The 14,669-nt window shown below is 46.8% G+C and overlaps 8 protein-coding genes across 8 annotated transcripts; 2 read left to right on the forward strand and 6 right to left on the reverse strand.

Moving 5' to 3' along the window:
• Positions 1-113: 113 nt before the first annotated feature.
• act1 (actin ACT1) lies at positions 114-2,841 on the reverse strand. Its single transcript, XM_032040654.1, has 7 exons — positions 2,436-2,841; positions 2,287-2,317; positions 1,993-2,048; positions 1,815-1,845; positions 980-1,751; positions 687-918; positions 114-626 (listed from the first exon to the last, which is right to left on the reverse strand). The coding sequence occupies exons 1-6, from the start codon at positions 2,440-2,442 to the stop codon at positions 688-690; spliced, it is 1,128 nt and encodes a 375-aa protein (XP_031904641.1). The 5' UTR covers positions 2,443-2,841; the 3' UTR covers positions 114-626; position 687.
• Positions 2,842-4,741: 1,900 nt separating this feature from the next.
• Positions 4,742-5,967, forward strand: fes1 (Hsp70 nucleotide exchange factor FES1). The gene has a single exon (XM_032038926.1). The coding sequence runs from the start codon at positions 4,926-4,928 to the stop codon at positions 5,574-5,576; it is 651 nt and encodes a 216-aa protein (XP_031904642.1). The 5' UTR covers positions 4,742-4,925; the 3' UTR covers positions 5,577-5,967.
• A 391-nt stretch (positions 5,968-6,358) lies between these two features.
• On the reverse strand, positions 6,359-7,101 carry BDW43DRAFT_307312 (UPF0220 family protein; the record flags this gene model as incomplete). The annotated part of the gene is made up of 4 exons (XM_032046223.1): positions 6,359-6,422; positions 6,481-6,578; positions 6,684-6,944; positions 7,003-7,101. 4 exons carry the CDS (start codon positions 7,099-7,101, stop codon positions 6,359-6,361), a joined length of 522 nt encoding a protein of 173 aa, XP_031904643.1.
• A 390-nt stretch (positions 7,102-7,491) lies between these two features.
• Positions 7,492-9,038, reverse strand: BDW43DRAFT_264295 (uncharacterized protein). The gene is made up of 2 exons (XM_032040655.1): positions 8,936-9,038; positions 7,492-8,881 (listed from the first exon to the last, which is right to left on the reverse strand). The coding sequence occupies exons 1-2, from the start codon at positions 8,985-8,987 to the stop codon at positions 7,515-7,517; spliced, it is 1,419 nt and encodes a 472-aa protein (XP_031904644.1). The 5' UTR covers positions 8,988-9,038; the 3' UTR covers positions 7,492-7,514.
• Positions 9,018-10,443, reverse strand: BDW43DRAFT_264299 (Vps55 family protein). Its single transcript, XM_032040656.1, has 3 exons — positions 10,091-10,443; positions 9,795-10,008; positions 9,018-9,654 (listed from the first exon to the last, which is right to left on the reverse strand). Exons 1-3 carry the CDS (start codon positions 10,127-10,129, stop codon positions 9,521-9,523), a joined length of 387 nt encoding a protein of 128 aa, XP_031904645.1. The 5' UTR covers positions 10,130-10,443; the 3' UTR covers positions 9,018-9,520.
• Positions 10,444-10,454: 11 nt separating this feature from the next.
• pre5 (proteasome core particle subunit alpha 6) lies at positions 10,455-11,673 on the forward strand. Its single transcript, XM_032040657.1, has 3 exons — positions 10,455-10,619; positions 10,691-10,802; positions 10,897-11,673. Exons 1-3 carry the CDS (start codon positions 10,582-10,584, stop codon positions 11,521-11,523), a joined length of 777 nt encoding a protein of 258 aa, XP_031904646.1. The 5' UTR covers positions 10,455-10,581; the 3' UTR covers positions 11,524-11,673.
• On the reverse strand, positions 11,651-12,963 carry BDW43DRAFT_264303 (LOG family protein). Its single transcript, XM_032040658.1, has 2 exons — positions 12,681-12,963; positions 11,651-12,528 (listed from the first exon to the last, which is right to left on the reverse strand). Exons 1-2 carry the CDS (start codon positions 12,713-12,715, stop codon positions 11,841-11,843), a joined length of 723 nt encoding a protein of 240 aa, XP_031904647.1. The 5' UTR covers positions 12,716-12,963; the 3' UTR covers positions 11,651-11,840.
• Positions 12,964-13,133: 170 nt separating this feature from the next.
• On the reverse strand, positions 13,134-14,585 carry med6 (mediator complex subunit MED6). Its single transcript, XM_032040659.1, has 3 exons — positions 14,416-14,585; positions 13,953-14,314; positions 13,134-13,889 (listed from the first exon to the last, which is right to left on the reverse strand). Exons 1-3 carry the CDS (start codon positions 14,507-14,509, stop codon positions 13,359-13,361), a joined length of 987 nt encoding a protein of 328 aa, XP_031904648.1. The 5' UTR covers positions 14,510-14,585; the 3' UTR covers positions 13,134-13,358.
• Positions 14,586-14,669: the final 84 nt, after the last annotated feature.

The following is a 14,669-nucleotide window of genomic DNA, read 5'->3' on the forward strand; positions in this document are numbered from 1 at the left end:
TATATATATATATATATATATGCAAGGAACTCAGCACCTACGTTTTACTAATGGGCTAGACTGGTCTGTGGACGGCGAATGACATCATGGCCTGTACCACTTTGAGCCTCAAACCATGAGTCCTATACGTGTAGGCCTCAGGAAGAAAATCTGGACGGTCGTGAAAAAGATAGTCAAATTTTTTTTTAAGAAAATGGTCGAGACCCGAGGGTTAGGTCCCAGAATATCAATGGTGCACAGCGTTTTAAGATCCATAACCAGCCCGAAGGCGAGAATGTGGAAAGGGGAAGGTCCAACATGGAAATAAGGATTCAAACATGAGTGTAGAACTATATGAAATAGAGCTTTCACCCCACCGTCCACATGACCCATGTACATCCTTCACCTACTAAAACGTCCTTCTCCTTACCCCTCGTGCCTTCCGATACAACTTGCTGCCGGCAAAAGCGCCCACGTCGAGGGATGAGTGTCTTAAATAAACCATCTCTATTCCACAGCTAAAACAAAGTTCCTTTTTCAGGCGATCTTCCTCCTAGTGCGAGGCAGAGAGGCCCGCGTGTCACCAGTCTCCGTTTGATATTTTAATACAGGAAAATACGACGAAACAAATAATCCATACGCAAGAGCTACGGCAAGCGAATCAGCCAGCTTCGTATACAGGTCAGAGCCATGCGGACTAATCATACCTTAGAAGCACTTGCGGTGAACGATCGAAGGACCGCTCTCGTCGTACTCCTGCTTGGAGATCCACATCTGCTGGAAGGTGGACAGAGAAGCCAAGATGGAACCACCGATCCAGACGGAGTATTTACGCTCAGGGGGAGCAATGATCTTGACCTTCATAGACGAGGGGGCCAGGGCAGTGATTTCCTTCTGCATACGGTCGGAGATACCGGGGTACATGGTGGTACCACCAGACTAAATGATTGTTAGTGATATGCTACCCCATGCAATGAGTACGGAACCCGGGGAAACGTACCATGACGATGTTACCGTAGAGATCCTTACGGACATCGACATCACACTTCATGATGGAATTGAAAGTGGTAACATGGATACCACCACTTTCCAGACCCAGAACGCTAGGCTGGAAGAGAGCCTCAGGAGCACGGAAACGCTCGTTACCAATGGTGATGACCTGACCGTCAGGAAGCTCGTAAGACTTCTCGAGGCTGGAGCTCTGAGAGGCGGTCTGGATCTCCTGCTCAAAATCGAGGGCGACGTAACAAAGCTTCTCCTTAATGTCACGGACAATTTCACGCTCGGCAGTGGTGGAGAAAGTGTAACCTCGCTCAGCTAGGATCTTCATGAGGTAGTCGGTCAAGTCACGACCAGCCATGTCAACACGGGAGATGGCGTGAGGGAGGGCGAAACCCTCGTAGATGGGAACAACGTGGGTGACACCGTCACCAGAGTCCAGTACGATACCGGTGGTACGACCGGAAGCGTACAGGGACAGGACGGCCTGGATAGAGACGTAGAAGGCGGGGGCGTTGAAGGTCTCGAAGACGATCTGGGTCATCTTCTCACGGTTGGACTTGGGGTTGATAGGGGCCTCGGTCAAGAGAACCGGGTGCTCCTCAGGAGCAACACGGAGCTCGTTGTAGAATGTGTGGTGCCAAATCTTCTCCATGTCATCCCAGTTTGTGACGACACCGTGCTCGATGGGATATCTAAGGGTGAGAATACCACGCTTGGACTGTGCCTCATCACCGACGTAAGAGTCCTTCTGGCCCATACCGATCATGATACTGATATATCGTCAGTGACTATAGCTCTCGACTAGCTACCTAGGAGGGCTAGAGAATAATTACCCATGATGACGGGGACGACCGACAATGGAGGCTAGTCTTCCTGTTAGTATCTTGAGATGATAAAAATATAGCTTCACGGCTCATCAATTCAGATGTAGCCATCCGCTGTGACTTTGAGAGGAATGACGGTTGCGGGAGGGGCAAACATCAGGACAATGCGGAGGGGGTTTTGACTTACGGAAGACAGCACGGGGGGCATCGTCACCGGCGAAACCGGCCTTGCACATACCCGAACTAAGGGCAATTTCGTCAGTAGAGGGACCAGATCAGAAGTACAGGTCAAGAATCAAAACAAATCCATCACATCGTTGCGATTTTGGGGAGCACAAAAGCCTGAGGTGGAGCAAGAACGAATGTCTTCGATCGTTGCGACCGGTGCTGGCAGCCTCTGTTTTCCACCCCCTGCTCGGATGAGATGGGAAAATACAGGGTAAACCCATCAACAAAGCCATCAAAACCCATATTAACATACCCATTGTCAATGACGAGAGCAGCAACTTCCTCTATACGAATCAGACAGGATGATATTAGTGATGGTCTGACAAAAGCGTTGGAAGGGGGAGGGGGAGAGACAGCAGCAAGCGAGCTAGACGCAAGGCGCTGAGGTGGCAGAAACCTTACCTTCCATGGTGGCTGAATAGGATTACGAAGCGAACTACAAGGGGAAAGAAAAAGAAAGAAATGATGAAGACAAGAGTTATTAAGAAAAAGATGGGAAGATCAAGGGAGGAGAATAAGGTAAGGTTGATCGAGTTGAGTGACGGAGTTCAAGAGAGTGAGAGGGAGAGAGCAAGTGTGGAAGTAAGTTGGTTGAGGTGTGGGTGGAGGAGGAGAGACGGAGCAGGATTACTGGTCGAGCGTATTTAGTAAGAAAAGCCAGGTCGTCACCAGAAAAAGGGAGGGGGAAAAGGAGGGAAATTCGGTATTAGGGGGTGAGTGGCCTTAGGGAACTGGCCAAGTGAGCGTAAGTGGGTAAGGCTAATTGGACTTTGCTGTTCTATGATTAGGCGGCAATAGGGGGTTTTTCCTCTTGCCGTTGGGCCCGATGGCTGTCACCGCCACACTGTATCTATGTGTAATATATTCCGATACGAACAATTCTGAATTGAATAGAGAATCATCTTATTATATTTATAGTTTCTTAAAATACAGTACATGCTTTTCAAATCTATTCATTTCTTTTGCAAGAAGCAATATAAGCTGAGGTGTCCTTTTTCCCCTTCACGATCGTATGGATGGCAAAACCACTTGCGCATCCCTCGTGGGGCAGAACCTATGGCTCTCTACGAATGGTTCAACCCATAGCGTCCCGGATAACAGGGTCCCAGGAGTACCTAATCAGGGTCGGCCATTCTCCCGTAGATATAGGATATGATGGTGAGGACTGAATCTCAGACTTCCAGATTCTCTTAAGAAAAGCAAACAAACACACAATCTCTCCTGTTTTTTCTCTTCTTCGCTAATTTATCTTTATTTTAGGGTCTAGAAGATTGTTGAGGTGGCTTTTCAGGATGTTTGACTTGTCGCTGATCTTCATAAAATCTCCAAAAGGAAATAGTCCAATTCTTGAAGTTATCGCTTCCTATCCCTTTTGGATAGCACTTACGGTCATGTCCATACATTAATTTCAGATAACCTTGTGTAGGTGTAGTATACCGACACTCTTTTTCTGCCTTACCGCTCTCTTCACTATACTGTACTACTGTACCTAGTACTATCCTCAGCACTGGTACCAGTGCCCAATTCCCGGAAGAAGCTTGTAGATCTTTCAGTTCATGATCTGACCTTCTGTAATTACAGTCGTCATCAATTCTTGTACCTAAGGAACCGATGCTGGAAATGTCCGCGGGGTTGACGGCATCCCATGGCGGGGTATTTGTGCAACGAACATTGTATTATTATTATGTAATCCGGTGATCGTTCCCTCGCTCTTCCTTAGCCTCGCTGTTTTTTAGTAGTAGTTTATTTTGCTAGTGCACTTGCTATGGTTGGGTAGATTCCATTTCTGTTCTATGGTAGAATTTATGAAAATCTCCCCTTCTATTTACCAAGATTGATATTAAATTCGATTCAGGATTTATATACTCAATCTATAACTGAGTAAGGAACTTTTCAGCAGACGGGTATGCTTTTGTGTATGTACGTTGTATCTTCACACTTTTGTACATATTACCTGGCTGAGCTAGCTTTAGAACCCATCCGTCTCGAGGACAAAGCTATACACAGTGTTGACATGCTGAAAGACTAGGATTTTTTTTCGCGCTTATGGTGGCATTGTTGACTTCAGATTGCCATGGGCTACTTTCACGACACTTGGGCGCTTCTACTAGTAAAGGACGGGTTTACTCCGTACTGTTTAAAAGATACAGAGTAGGTGGGTGGCTTATCTCTTTGCTAACGCTTTTACTGCATAGACAAACCACTATGTGAGCACCCTTCAAGTTCTAGCTGACAAGATAGATAAATTTGATATACATATATATATATAAAGCTGTGGAAATTCCCCTCGGACTACAGCAGATATAGTCGTCTTCTTCTTTATTGCTAATTTTTTAATTTTTATTTATTTTGGCTCATAAGCGCAGTAGACAAATATCATGCAAGGGGATGTTGGATCCAGACATTTGCCTCCGTATTCATAGCAAATGAGCGGGTCTGCGCGAGTCTGTCTTATCTTTTGTGTAGGAGATTTATCGGATCTGCCCCTCCTTATTATTATTCTGAGGACAGGTAGAATCGCCATAGGATTACAGAATAACCTGCATAGGAGACTTTGATGAAGGTTAATTATTACTACTATGTATATATATATACATTGGTTTTGACAACTTGAGTACTATGCATTCAATGTATTTTTGGTTCGGTATTGGGCAGTGGCGGGGAATATTCTTGAACCCTCTGGACGTAGAATTTCCAAATTATTGCCCTTCCGAAACATAAATCACTTTCCACCATTTTTTCCTATTGCTCCTAGAACAAAGAACCGAACACATCAATTAATCACCTTCATTGCGGCTTATTTGAATTATCTTTAATGCCCTGTTCCTCAACTCATACTCAGCAGAAACCTTGAAATCAAATTAAAGAACAACAACAACAAGCCCTCCCACCATGGACGCAAACATGAACAACCTCCTCAAATGGAGTATCACAAACTCCACCTCTCAACAATCAGACAACCCCAATGCCTCAAATAACACCCCCAATGCTACTGCCCGCGGCCTCACCCCAGAAATGCTCTCGGCTCTTTTCGGCGGTCCCTCCGACGCCGACCTAATGAAAGCCGCCATGGAAGCACTGCACTCCGATGAAGTTGACCTTGAGAACAAACTGATCGCATTCGACAACTTTGAACAGCTCATCGAGTCTATCGATAACGCAAACAATCTAGAGCCCCTCGGCTTGTGGACACCGCTGGTCGGACTCCTCAAGCACGAAGAAGCAGAGATGCGACGCATGGCTGCGTGGTGTATCGGAACCGCCGTGCAGAATAATGAAAAGGCTCAGGACAAGCTCATCGTCTTTAACGCTGTCCCTACGCTTGTCGACCTGTCGACCACAGAGCCGAACCCGGCTGCGCGGAAGAAGGCTGTCTACGCTCTTTCCTCGGCCGTCCGCAACTACCAGCCTGCCATGGATGAGTTGGTAAAGCATTTACCCGAGGGTTACATCCAGGGAGAGAAGGTCGATGCTGGCGATATGGAAGCTGTTGATGCTATTATGGATAAACTGAGGGCCCATACTGTCCCTTCGTCTGCTTAGGACTTGGTCGTGCTTAGGGTTGTTTGAGTTTTCGACGCCTTGATATGGCACGTTTCAATAGTTGCTCGCACGCGCGGTTGTAAGGGTTCCCCTCGAAGACAGATAAACGTTTTGCCTTCAACAACCGTTGTCACCATGGTTTGGTGACTTCCTGTTTAGAATTCAGATCTGGAATACCATTGACGACTGGTGGGTGTACCATAATAGGCTCCTGTCGATCTGTCTCTGGGAATATTATCCCGCCTCTTCGCCTTTAGGCTACGTGAGTACATACGGATCCGGATCATGTTTCATGTATTCGTAACCAGGCTTGGCGAAGCCTGGTTACGTATGAACGCAGAAAGATGTGCTTTAATGGAGCCGCCTGGTTATAAAAACGATAGACAAAGGATATACAATTGATGAGACAATCTATGGCTAATCGAAGTTAATGAGACCGCTATGCCTAAATTGTCATATGTAAGCTACTAGCCACGGGACCATGCGTCTATAAAGGCACGGAGGTATGTTGCAGCCTGAATGAAGCACGATATTCGTTTTGCCCCAGTGTTCTGCCCAACCACCTGTGTTTATTAGGTCCGTTTGGGCCAGAGACACCAGAAATTGTATAATTGATTGTATAAGCATCCCACAAACATAATCGTAGCATAAGGCTAGTAGACATATAAATTGCGACTGCGCCAACCATTGGAAGCAAAAAAGAAATACAAAATAAAAATGAGAAGGCTAGAAACAGATAATCATGATAGAATCTCAGGAGTATGATCACACCCTATCAGTGATTACAAGGCAAGGTTGTAGGTGTAATCATCTTCTATGTTCTGCGAGATCCAGAGAACAATCGTGCTGTTCAAGAAAGCAATCAGTAATCCGTCCAATTCCTGGTAAAGAACCAAGTGCATACCTCAGCATGACGAGCCCGTTCGCAATAATATTGGCGATTCCAAAGTAGAGTGTTTGGAGTGGGTATTGTTTGATAAGGTATTTAAGGACCATTACTGTCTGGAGAATATGTTAGTTATCGCTGGGCTGTTATGGTAGAGACCATAACGAACCCGCGTATCTGTAACACGTCATTCCAGAAAATATCAGAGAAGGGATACTAACCACGCTGCCTGCTAACCCCCCAGCCAATAGTGCAAACCCGAGGAAAAGTACGAATCGCGCTTTCCAGGCGACGCCGTTTCCACTGTAGCTCCAGCTATCGGCGTGCAGCCGGGACTTTTCGATTGAGTTGATAACAAGCATTCCGAGCGCGGAGCAAATGCCGGGGATCCAGTCAACAAATTTGACATGCACGTTGGATCCATTTCGTGAACTGTGTGAGAATGAAGCTGCATCGACTAAGAAAAAAAACCCGAGGGAAAACTAGGGCAGACTTTGTCAGTGTGATCGTCTCTTAATGAAGGATAGCAGATAAGCTCACTAGTGCTCCTGATGTGTAGACGCCTGCGTTGCGGACGGTATTGTTATTCAGCCATTCCGGTTTGGAGAACCGGAAGAGACTGTTACTTGATACATCCATTGTGTACTTTTATGAAGGTGCATCCGGGGGAACATTAACTTGTATCCCAATATAGGTGGGTTTGATTTGCGGATGGGGTTTGGATACCCCATAACTCTCAAGAGGTTGACGATGATGCATTTCGGGATCCGGAAAATCGCAATGCCGACACCATCTGGAGCACTCTGTAGGCTTGTGATACCTGCTAGGTCTCAAATTCTCATGTATACAGGTAACTCATGGAATCCGCGCACATATTATGGTTAATTTGCTTTACAGCTTGAATGATGAAACAGGTCTAGTCCTCAACGGCGATCAGGCTACTCAATGATCTTTATCCATGATTTGATTGCGAGGTATTTTAATTGCTTAGGAGAATACGTCTATCTATATACTTCATAATTTCATATCTCATTTAGCCGTACCAGACAGCTTTAGTTTTCCTCACAGAATAGCCTTAAAAACTCATCAATATAAGTCATCGCCCTTGCTTTGTCTAGCAAAGGCGGTAAAGACTTCAAGCTGCCTTCGCTCATAGGCGCCTCTTTTAGATACTTGCGTAGGGCGAAGCTAGACGCGCGATATGTCGCATGGTACATCGCTTTGAACTCATCCTCATCGGCATTGGAGGTCGAGGTGGCCAGAGGTGCTGCAGCAGCTGCTATGCGAGGATCTTTCTCTTCAGCGTGAGAAGGAACCACGTCGTGATTAACTGGATTCTTGCTCGAAGATCCAGATCGTGTGGTCGGACGGTTGAATCCATACAGCCGCATGCAAGTTAATATCGTACGAGAAATAGTGTTCTTATTTTCAATAATGATATCTTCAGTATCCTTGAGCGCATTTGAGGACTCTAACTTTCCATCAGACGGCGGCAACGTCGGTGAGGCCTCCCTCTCCTTTCGCAGAGAAGGTTCTATGAATGGGTTTGGCGTATTCCTCTTGATGAATTCACGTGGATGCCCCCGGTTGCTGCTGGGCCTAGAGTTCTCTGTGCGAAGCTCTGAAGGTTTGCCGTGGTGCAGGTTTGTCCCAGATGAGAGAGACCGTGAACTTTGTAATGCAATTCGGTCTACTATAGGAGGATTAGGTTCTTCTGATTCTCGTTTGATCTGAAGAGTATGTAACTGTTGTGATGACTGAGAGTGCGAGTGCGCCATCAACTGAGATACCCCCTCCCCTCCTTTCTGCCTCACCCTCTTATGATGTCGTGCAACTGATTCAAACAGTGTTGCTACCCGCTTACGCTTGGGGCTCGGAGAACGGATGCCTGGGAGAAATTCCGCAAGACCCCCATTTCTAACAACTCCACTTGCATTTTGTGGGGATGGAAGCGCTTGCATTCTGCTGATGAGGGATGACGAAATGGGTGTAGCATATATTTTCAGGCTTTGTCTGATAGTTCGTGAGGCAGGTTCATCAGAGCTAGCTGAAGATGACACTGGAGGGGTGGGAGGACAGTCAAAAGACGTTGTGCTTGACAAGACGCCGTACACCAGTATATCCGTCGTGGTTGACCCTGGTTTTGTCCGTGCCATACTATCGATACTTACAAGGAGACCGACAGGGCATTGCAAAGTCTGAAACTTATCCGGGTCCTCCTCTTCGAGCCACAAACCCCTCAGTAGCCTGCTTTTTAGCCATTGCGATGTTTGCGTGTCGGTTGTATGCAGTTCGAGGTTTGGGCCAACGCGTGCATATAATGGTATCAAGGCTGGGTTCACAAAGCAACGAAGATTTAGCGTCGAGTCCTTTTGTATATCCGAAGACCAAGTAGAGGATCTATCAATTAGTTGTAGGCCTATATGGATTCTCTTAGAACAGTGTAGACTAAGATTGATCTTCCGTGGCTCACCTTGGAGTTGGGATTGTCCATCCAGTACGATGGCCCCAGACCAGACGTTCATTTTGGATATACTCCTGTAACTCGAAGTTTCACATCTTATAACTATACTTAATGGCCAAACAATTTGGTCAACACAAGCAACAAGCGTTTCCTGGACCATTAAATTGACTGACGCGTTTGGAAAAGGCGGCATTGTATCACGTGACATATCACTTGCTGGGCGCTAGGTATGTAATGTATTATTGGCATTTACATACATCCACGTACATCCATGAATGGATGGATATATAGCTTACGACCCCCGTGGTATGTCCTCCGTGAGGTGCGAAGATCTCCTAAAATCCTCTATATAACCTTACAACGGCTATAATACATCAATCGTATCATCGCACAAAATAAAAATAAAACCAAAGGCTGGAATTTGCGGGAAATCTCACATAAGGACTCGCAGCATATGTGTAAGCAAACAGGTATTTCATAATGGAATCCATGGCTCTCCATCCAATAAGGAAGCCTTCGAAATCCTGGGTAAATCAGCTTGCGATTAAGCGCACCGATGTAATCTCTGCCTTACTAACTGATACCCATGGCGACTCAAAACTCCTCCTGTTCCTTGAAGAACATTGAGAAGCTGATAATTGTTCCGTAAATCAAGAGGCCGCCGAGGATTGACATGATCATTGCCGGGACCTGAATTGCGCCGCTATGCGCAAGCACAGCTGGGAGCGCTGGAGAGCATCCGAATTAGCTTAGAAGGGGTATGAAAGAAAACACGTCCCCCCAACTTTCACAAATTCTAGAGATACATTGGCCGGGTTTTCGCCATGCTCGCAGGTCAATGTTCAAAATGAAACTCAGAACGACCTACCAATGCCCATCAGTACCAGGAAACCCGTCAAGAAACGACCAAAATCAGCTGCAGCGTTTCCTGAGCTGTCCATAAAATCATCCGGATTCGCACATCGCGAGCAGACCCAGTTGGGTAAAGGGGCGATAATGTAAGTCGCAACGACAATCAAGGGTAAGAAGTTGTGCCAAAGGGCCGAGCTGAGGATGACGAGGAGAAAGCCAATGGCGAGTATCTGGGGAACAAAGGAAACAACATATCAGAGACATCATTCTTCTCTAACAGACCGCGTACAGCCATTCTGATCGATCACATACGAATGAGAGTGCGATAATTGTCTTGAGTCCCGCCGTCATGATGCCGAGATATAGGACCGTCTAGGTCCAGGCACTAAAAGCAAAGATGATCAGGGTTCAGCGGCGCAAAGTGATCTCAAGCAGAATGACTCCAAGAAAGAAAAATTTAAAGGCAACGTTCCTTCAGCATGGAGACGTTGGTCAAGAGGTCGTTGGAATGGCCGATCCCGATGTAGTCGCTTAGGTGACGTTGAACAAACCCCAGGCGGCAGCAACATCGTCCACAGTGCCTCAGGCATCAAGGCACTGCAGCCCTCCAAGCAAGCGGAAGCTTTGGTAATTGCGTTGGTCACCGCGTCAGTCTGACTGCCTACTACGGCGGCATCATCTTCCCAGCTCTTGCCTCATCTATACACTCCCCCCTTCTCTTCCACGACTAATACTGCTACCAGTATTTGCACAGCACAATTTTCTCTCATTCCCGATAAATCTTTGTCATCCAAACTTCTACCATGTTCCGGAACAACTATGATAACGATGCGGTCACCTTGTATGATGTTCCACCTAGCTCCCCCGTTCCAGCTAGAGAAGCTCCATCATTAATCTCTTTTCTTTGAACAGCTCCCCGCAGGGTCGGATTTTCCAAGTAGAATATGCGCAAGAAGCAGTCAAGCAGGGATCTGTCGTGGTGGGGCTGGTTAACAAGACACATGCAGTCCTTGTCGGCTTAAAGGTTCGAATTACCATGTACATTCATTCTCTGGATTGACAGGGAGCAATGCATGGATATGTTGCTAACACGACGGATTTTATCTGGATGATTGTAGCGAAATGCCGAAGAGCTCTCCTCGTACCAAAAGAAGATTATCGAAATCGACTCCCACATGGGCATTGCTATCGCCGGTCTAGCATCGGACGCTCGTGTGCTCTCTAACTACATGAAGCAGCAGTCTCTCAGCTCCAGAATGACTTACGGTCGTCCTATCCCCGTGGACCGCATCGTTAATCAGATCGCTGACCGCGCCCAAACGAACACCCAGCATTACGGTAAACGGCCGTATGGTGTCGGCCTGCTGGTTGCCGGTGTCGACGAAGCTGGTCCCCATCTATTTGAATTTCAGCCGTCGGGCATGATACATGAAATGCTGGCTTGCGCTATCGGTGCTCGTTCGCAGATGGCCCGAACCTACCTGGAGCGGAACTTAGAGAAGATTACGAACAGTACCAGTGATGAGCTTATCACCCATGGCCTGCGGGCACTCAAGGAGACACTGTCTCAGGATAAAGAGCTGACTGTTGATAATACCTCTGTGGGTGTGGTCGGCCTTGCAGAGGAAGGAAAGGGAAAGATTGAGAGCTTCAAGCATTACGAAGGTCAACAACTCGTCCCGCTGCTAGAGGCTGTGGAGTCGGGAGAAACGAAAGAAGAGGAGGTGATGGAGGTTGATTCGTAGGTTTTTGAGGTCAAACCTATAGATATAAATTCCTGATTATTGTGACGCTGGAGATTAGCAGCACTTTCCCCTCTTTCTCGATTTGTTATACGCAGACATTAGTACGAACTCAGGATAATACGATATTGACTCTCTAAGCGCGGTGTATTTAATGCCATAAACGTGTAATTGGCGCTCTACTTTTTACATGTGGTGTTCCTTCTATCAGCTAGCTCTAAACCTCTAGCATACAATCAACGCCGACAGCGTCTCGTGCCGGGTGTAACGCCACGCCATGCGCCAGTAGTGCAATATGAATGCGTGCGTAGACGACCAACTTACTCCTCACCCCAATTCAGCTGCATCCTCCCATTGCTGATTTTGTAACTAACCAGCTTAGGCCAAACCTCGGTGACATGCTTGGCCTCCACCAGGATTTCGCCGTTCTCGGGACTAATGAAACCTTCCTGGACTGACTTCTTCACCCATGCTAGCACCCCATCCCAATACCCATTGGCGTTGAGCAACACCATGCCAAGCTTATGGATACCTAACTGATTCCAAGTAGTCATTTCCATAACCTCCTCGATAGTTCCGAATCCGCCCGCCAGCGCAACAAAGCCCGACCCGGGGCCACCTTCACGGACCTTCTCAGCCATCATGCGCTTGCGCGTGTGCATATCCGGGACGATAGTGGTAGTCCCGTATTCTGACTCCTTCAGCGTCCCGATATTTCCCATGGGCTCCTTGACGACTCGCTCGGCTTCTTTCCCGCCTACGGCCGCGGAGGGGTTCTTCTCCTCCGTCGCTTTGTCATAGCCGGGCTCGACTTTGACTAGGGCACGAGGGATGATACCGTGTACTGCTTGGGGTCCGGAAAGGGAAACTAGAGTCCGGGCTAATTCGCCCATTAGGCCTGCTGTGCCACCGCCGTAGACGAGCTGGATGTTGTTCTTGTGAAACTCGTGTGCAAGGGCCCGGGCTGTTTCCAAGTGAATAGGGCTTTTACCGGAGACCGAACCGCAGCTACATTTATTCCGTTGGTAATTAGCACGTCCTTGTTCATTTTGATTGTACGTTTTGTTTTGTTCTTGGGAGTGTGGTCTGTTGTTGGTTGTTGCGATATCTCATTATGGTGGGGGGACGTGGGGGGAGAGGTTTTGATTGATTCAACTCACAATACACAGACGACAGCTTGCTTGGTGCTCGCCATGTTTGCTGTTATTGTTGGTCTTGTATAGATTAATAAGGAGTATAAGCCGTATACGAGTGATGAATATTGGTGTTTTAGTAGGGAAAAGAGGAGGGGGGAAGGGGGAGGTTAATGAGTTAGGACCAAGTAAGCAAAGATTTTGGTTTTTTCCTTTTTTTTCTTTAGCAGAGTGAAAAGTTCCGCAATGAGTAGTGAATATATATACGTATATATGCAAATATATACGAGGCTCGGACGGTAGGTAAGGGACTTGGTAGGAGAGGCAAGACAGAAGAATAATTACTATATTATTACTCGTAACTATCCATGGATCTTCTTTGAATGAGTCACTAGTGGATTCTTTCTAGAACGGAACAACTTGTAAGTCTTTCCTTTTCTCCACATGTGGTTAAGCAGTTTAATCTCATCAACTGGTACTAGCATACCTCCTGGCATTTTCTACATTGTAATTATTGCTGTAGTTAGTTGCCTCAGTATACAACAAGTGAATTATCTGATTCTAGTCCTTACATCGGTCATTTGCTGTGGACGTATTCATGGAATGTACATTTACCATGATCTTCAGGTTGTTAATAAAAGGGTATCACAAAATTTTGGCTTTATTCTTATTCTTATTCTTTCTTTCCCCTTTCTTTTCCTTTTTCTAACTCCCAATTTTGGCCTTCTTCTTTCGTGCTTTATTCTCATCGGAGGCCGACGGAGTGGCCCCTTTCTCTGCTGTTTTACCAGGCGTGTCAACCTTGTCTTGAGGCGTTCCAACTCTGCCCAGGACACTCCCAGGTCGGCTGATATTCGGTGGTTGTTTGGCAGCAGCAGCTCGATCCGCATCCCCGGATTTGGACAGGATGAATGACCCCGGCTCTCCGACTAGTGGGTTCTCATCCATGAATTCCTCTCCATATCTTGCAAGGAGACCGAATGATTCGGCGAAAGACTTCGTGTCCTGAAAAACTGTCCCCACGCTGGTCATTTGGAGACCGACTAACGGAGTTTTTGTGGAGTCGGTGCCGGGCATCGGAGTGTTCTCCTTGCTTTGCTGAGATTGAGCTCCTGGCTGACTGGTGTCCGTCGGTTTGGGTGCGGGCGGCATGTACGTGTGCCCATGTGACGGAGTAAAACTAGGCAGTGACGATGCGGTCTTCAGAAGGCTCGTGAGTGATGAAACAGCAGAAAGCTTTTATTTTTTTGGATAGATGTTAGCCACTGGGTCATATCTACAGAATCTCACTTTACGTACTATTCTGTTTCCCACAACGTTCGCAACTGACGGGGCCATATAGATGCAATCTCCCACAACGAAGTAAGTGGATAAAACTACCACCTCATCATCTATCCCGGCTCGTTTCCGTCTCGTCTGTTTCCGGATCACCCAGATATTAGATGGTTCATGCGCAAAACTGGTCTCTGTTTGTGCCGCAGCCTGCAACGGGTCATAAGCAACCACAAATTCTAACCCTTGCATGGTCCTCAAACGGCCCTCGAACGCCTCACGAGTCTCCACAAAGTGGCGAAGTGTTTCGTTGTAGTTGGCTTGAATGGCAAGAGAGGCATTGTTAGAAGTAGCGTCGAAGAACGGAGATTCGGCGAAGTAGAACAAAACTATATATATATATATTGGTTATTAAATCAAGCGACTTAGAGGAAAAGAAAGAAAAACTAAAACGGAGAGAGAATCGGAAAAAGAGAGAAGAACTCCTCACTATTGTTGGAATGGAGAAAGCCTCCCATCATCTGAACGTGCGCTGGCGACCGCCACAGGATCTCCTCCATTGAGCCATCTTGGATGTTCGCCATGTGATGGAATCGCTCCAGTAAACTGTCTATAAGTAAAGGAAAAATTCGCAGAATAGCAACCAGAAGTGGAAATTGCACGTGCACGTCGAGGATGATGATGTATTTACTGGTCTCCGCGGAGATTAACAGTCATGTTTGACTTGTTTGCACTCCATCTAGA

This window comes from Aspergillus alliaceus (assembly GCF_009176365.1).
Source record: "Aspergillus alliaceus strain CBS 536.65 unplaced genomic scaffold BDW43scaffold_5, whole genome shotgun sequence".
In the NCBI taxonomy this organism is placed as follows: domain Eukaryota; kingdom Fungi; phylum Ascomycota; class Eurotiomycetes; order Eurotiales; family Aspergillaceae; genus Aspergillus; species Aspergillus alliaceus.

Bases quoted from the DNA above. Each gene is read 5' to 3' on its own strand.
- BDW43DRAFT_264299 (XM_032040656.1), bottom strand. From the start codon at position 10,129: ATGACGGCGGGACTCAAGACAATTATCGCACTCTCATTC. The intron at 10,009-10,090 runs GTATGTGATCGA...TTTGTTCCCCAG, and splicing joins CAATTATCGCACTCTCATTC to ATACTCGCCATTGGCTTTCT. The intron at 9,655-9,794 runs GTAGGTCGTTCT...GATGCTCTCCAG, and splicing joins CCTGGTACTGATGGGCATTG to CGCTCCCAGCTGTGCTTGCG.
- med6 (XM_032040659.1), bottom strand. From the start codon at position 14,509: ATGGCGAACATCCAAGATGGCTCAATGGAGGAGATCCTGTGGCGGTCG. The intron at 14,315-14,415 runs GTGAGGAGTTCT...ATATATATATAG, and splicing joins CTTTCTCCATTCCAACAATA to TTTTGTTCTACTTCGCCGAA. The intron at 13,890-13,952 runs GTACGTAAAGTG...AAAAAATAAAAG, and splicing joins ACGTTGTGGGAAACAGAATA to CTTTCTGCTGTTTCATCACT.
- fes1 (XM_032038926.1), top strand. From the start codon at position 4,926: ATGGACGCAAACATGAACAACCTCCTCAAATGGAGTATCACAAACTCC.
- BDW43DRAFT_264303 (XM_032040658.1), bottom strand. From the start codon at position 12,715: ATGGCGAGCACCAAGCAAGCTGTCGTCTGTGTATT. The intron at 12,529-12,680 runs GTGAGTTGAATC...GAATAAATGTAG, and splicing joins CAAGCTGTCGTCTGTGTATT to CTGCGGTTCGGTCTCCGGTA.
- act1 (XM_032040654.1), bottom strand. The intron at 2,049-2,286 runs GTATGTTAATAT...AATTGCCCTTAG, and splicing joins GCTCTCGTCATTGACAATGG to TTCGGGTATGTGCAAGGCCG. The intron at 919-979 runs GTACGTTTCCCC...ACAATCATTTAG, and splicing joins TCTACGGTAACATCGTCATG to TCTGGTGGTACCACCATGTA.
- BDW43DRAFT_264295 (XM_032040655.1), bottom strand. From the start codon at position 8,987: ATGAACGTCTGGTCTGGGGCCATCGTACTGGATGGACAATCCCAACTC. The intron at 8,882-8,935 runs GTGAGCCACGGA...GAATCCATATAG, and splicing joins TGGACAATCCCAACTCCAAG to GCCTACAACTAATTGATAGA.
- pre5 (XM_032040657.1), top strand. From the start codon at position 10,582: ATGTTCCGGAACAACTATGATAACGATGCGGTCACCTT. The intron at 10,620-10,690 runs GTATGATGTTCC...TTCTTTGAACAG, and splicing joins GATAACGATGCGGTCACCTT to CTCCCCGCAGGGTCGGATTT. The intron at 10,803-10,896 runs GTTCGAATTACC...GGATGATTGTAG, and splicing joins CAGTCCTTGTCGGCTTAAAG to CGAAATGCCGAAGAGCTCTC.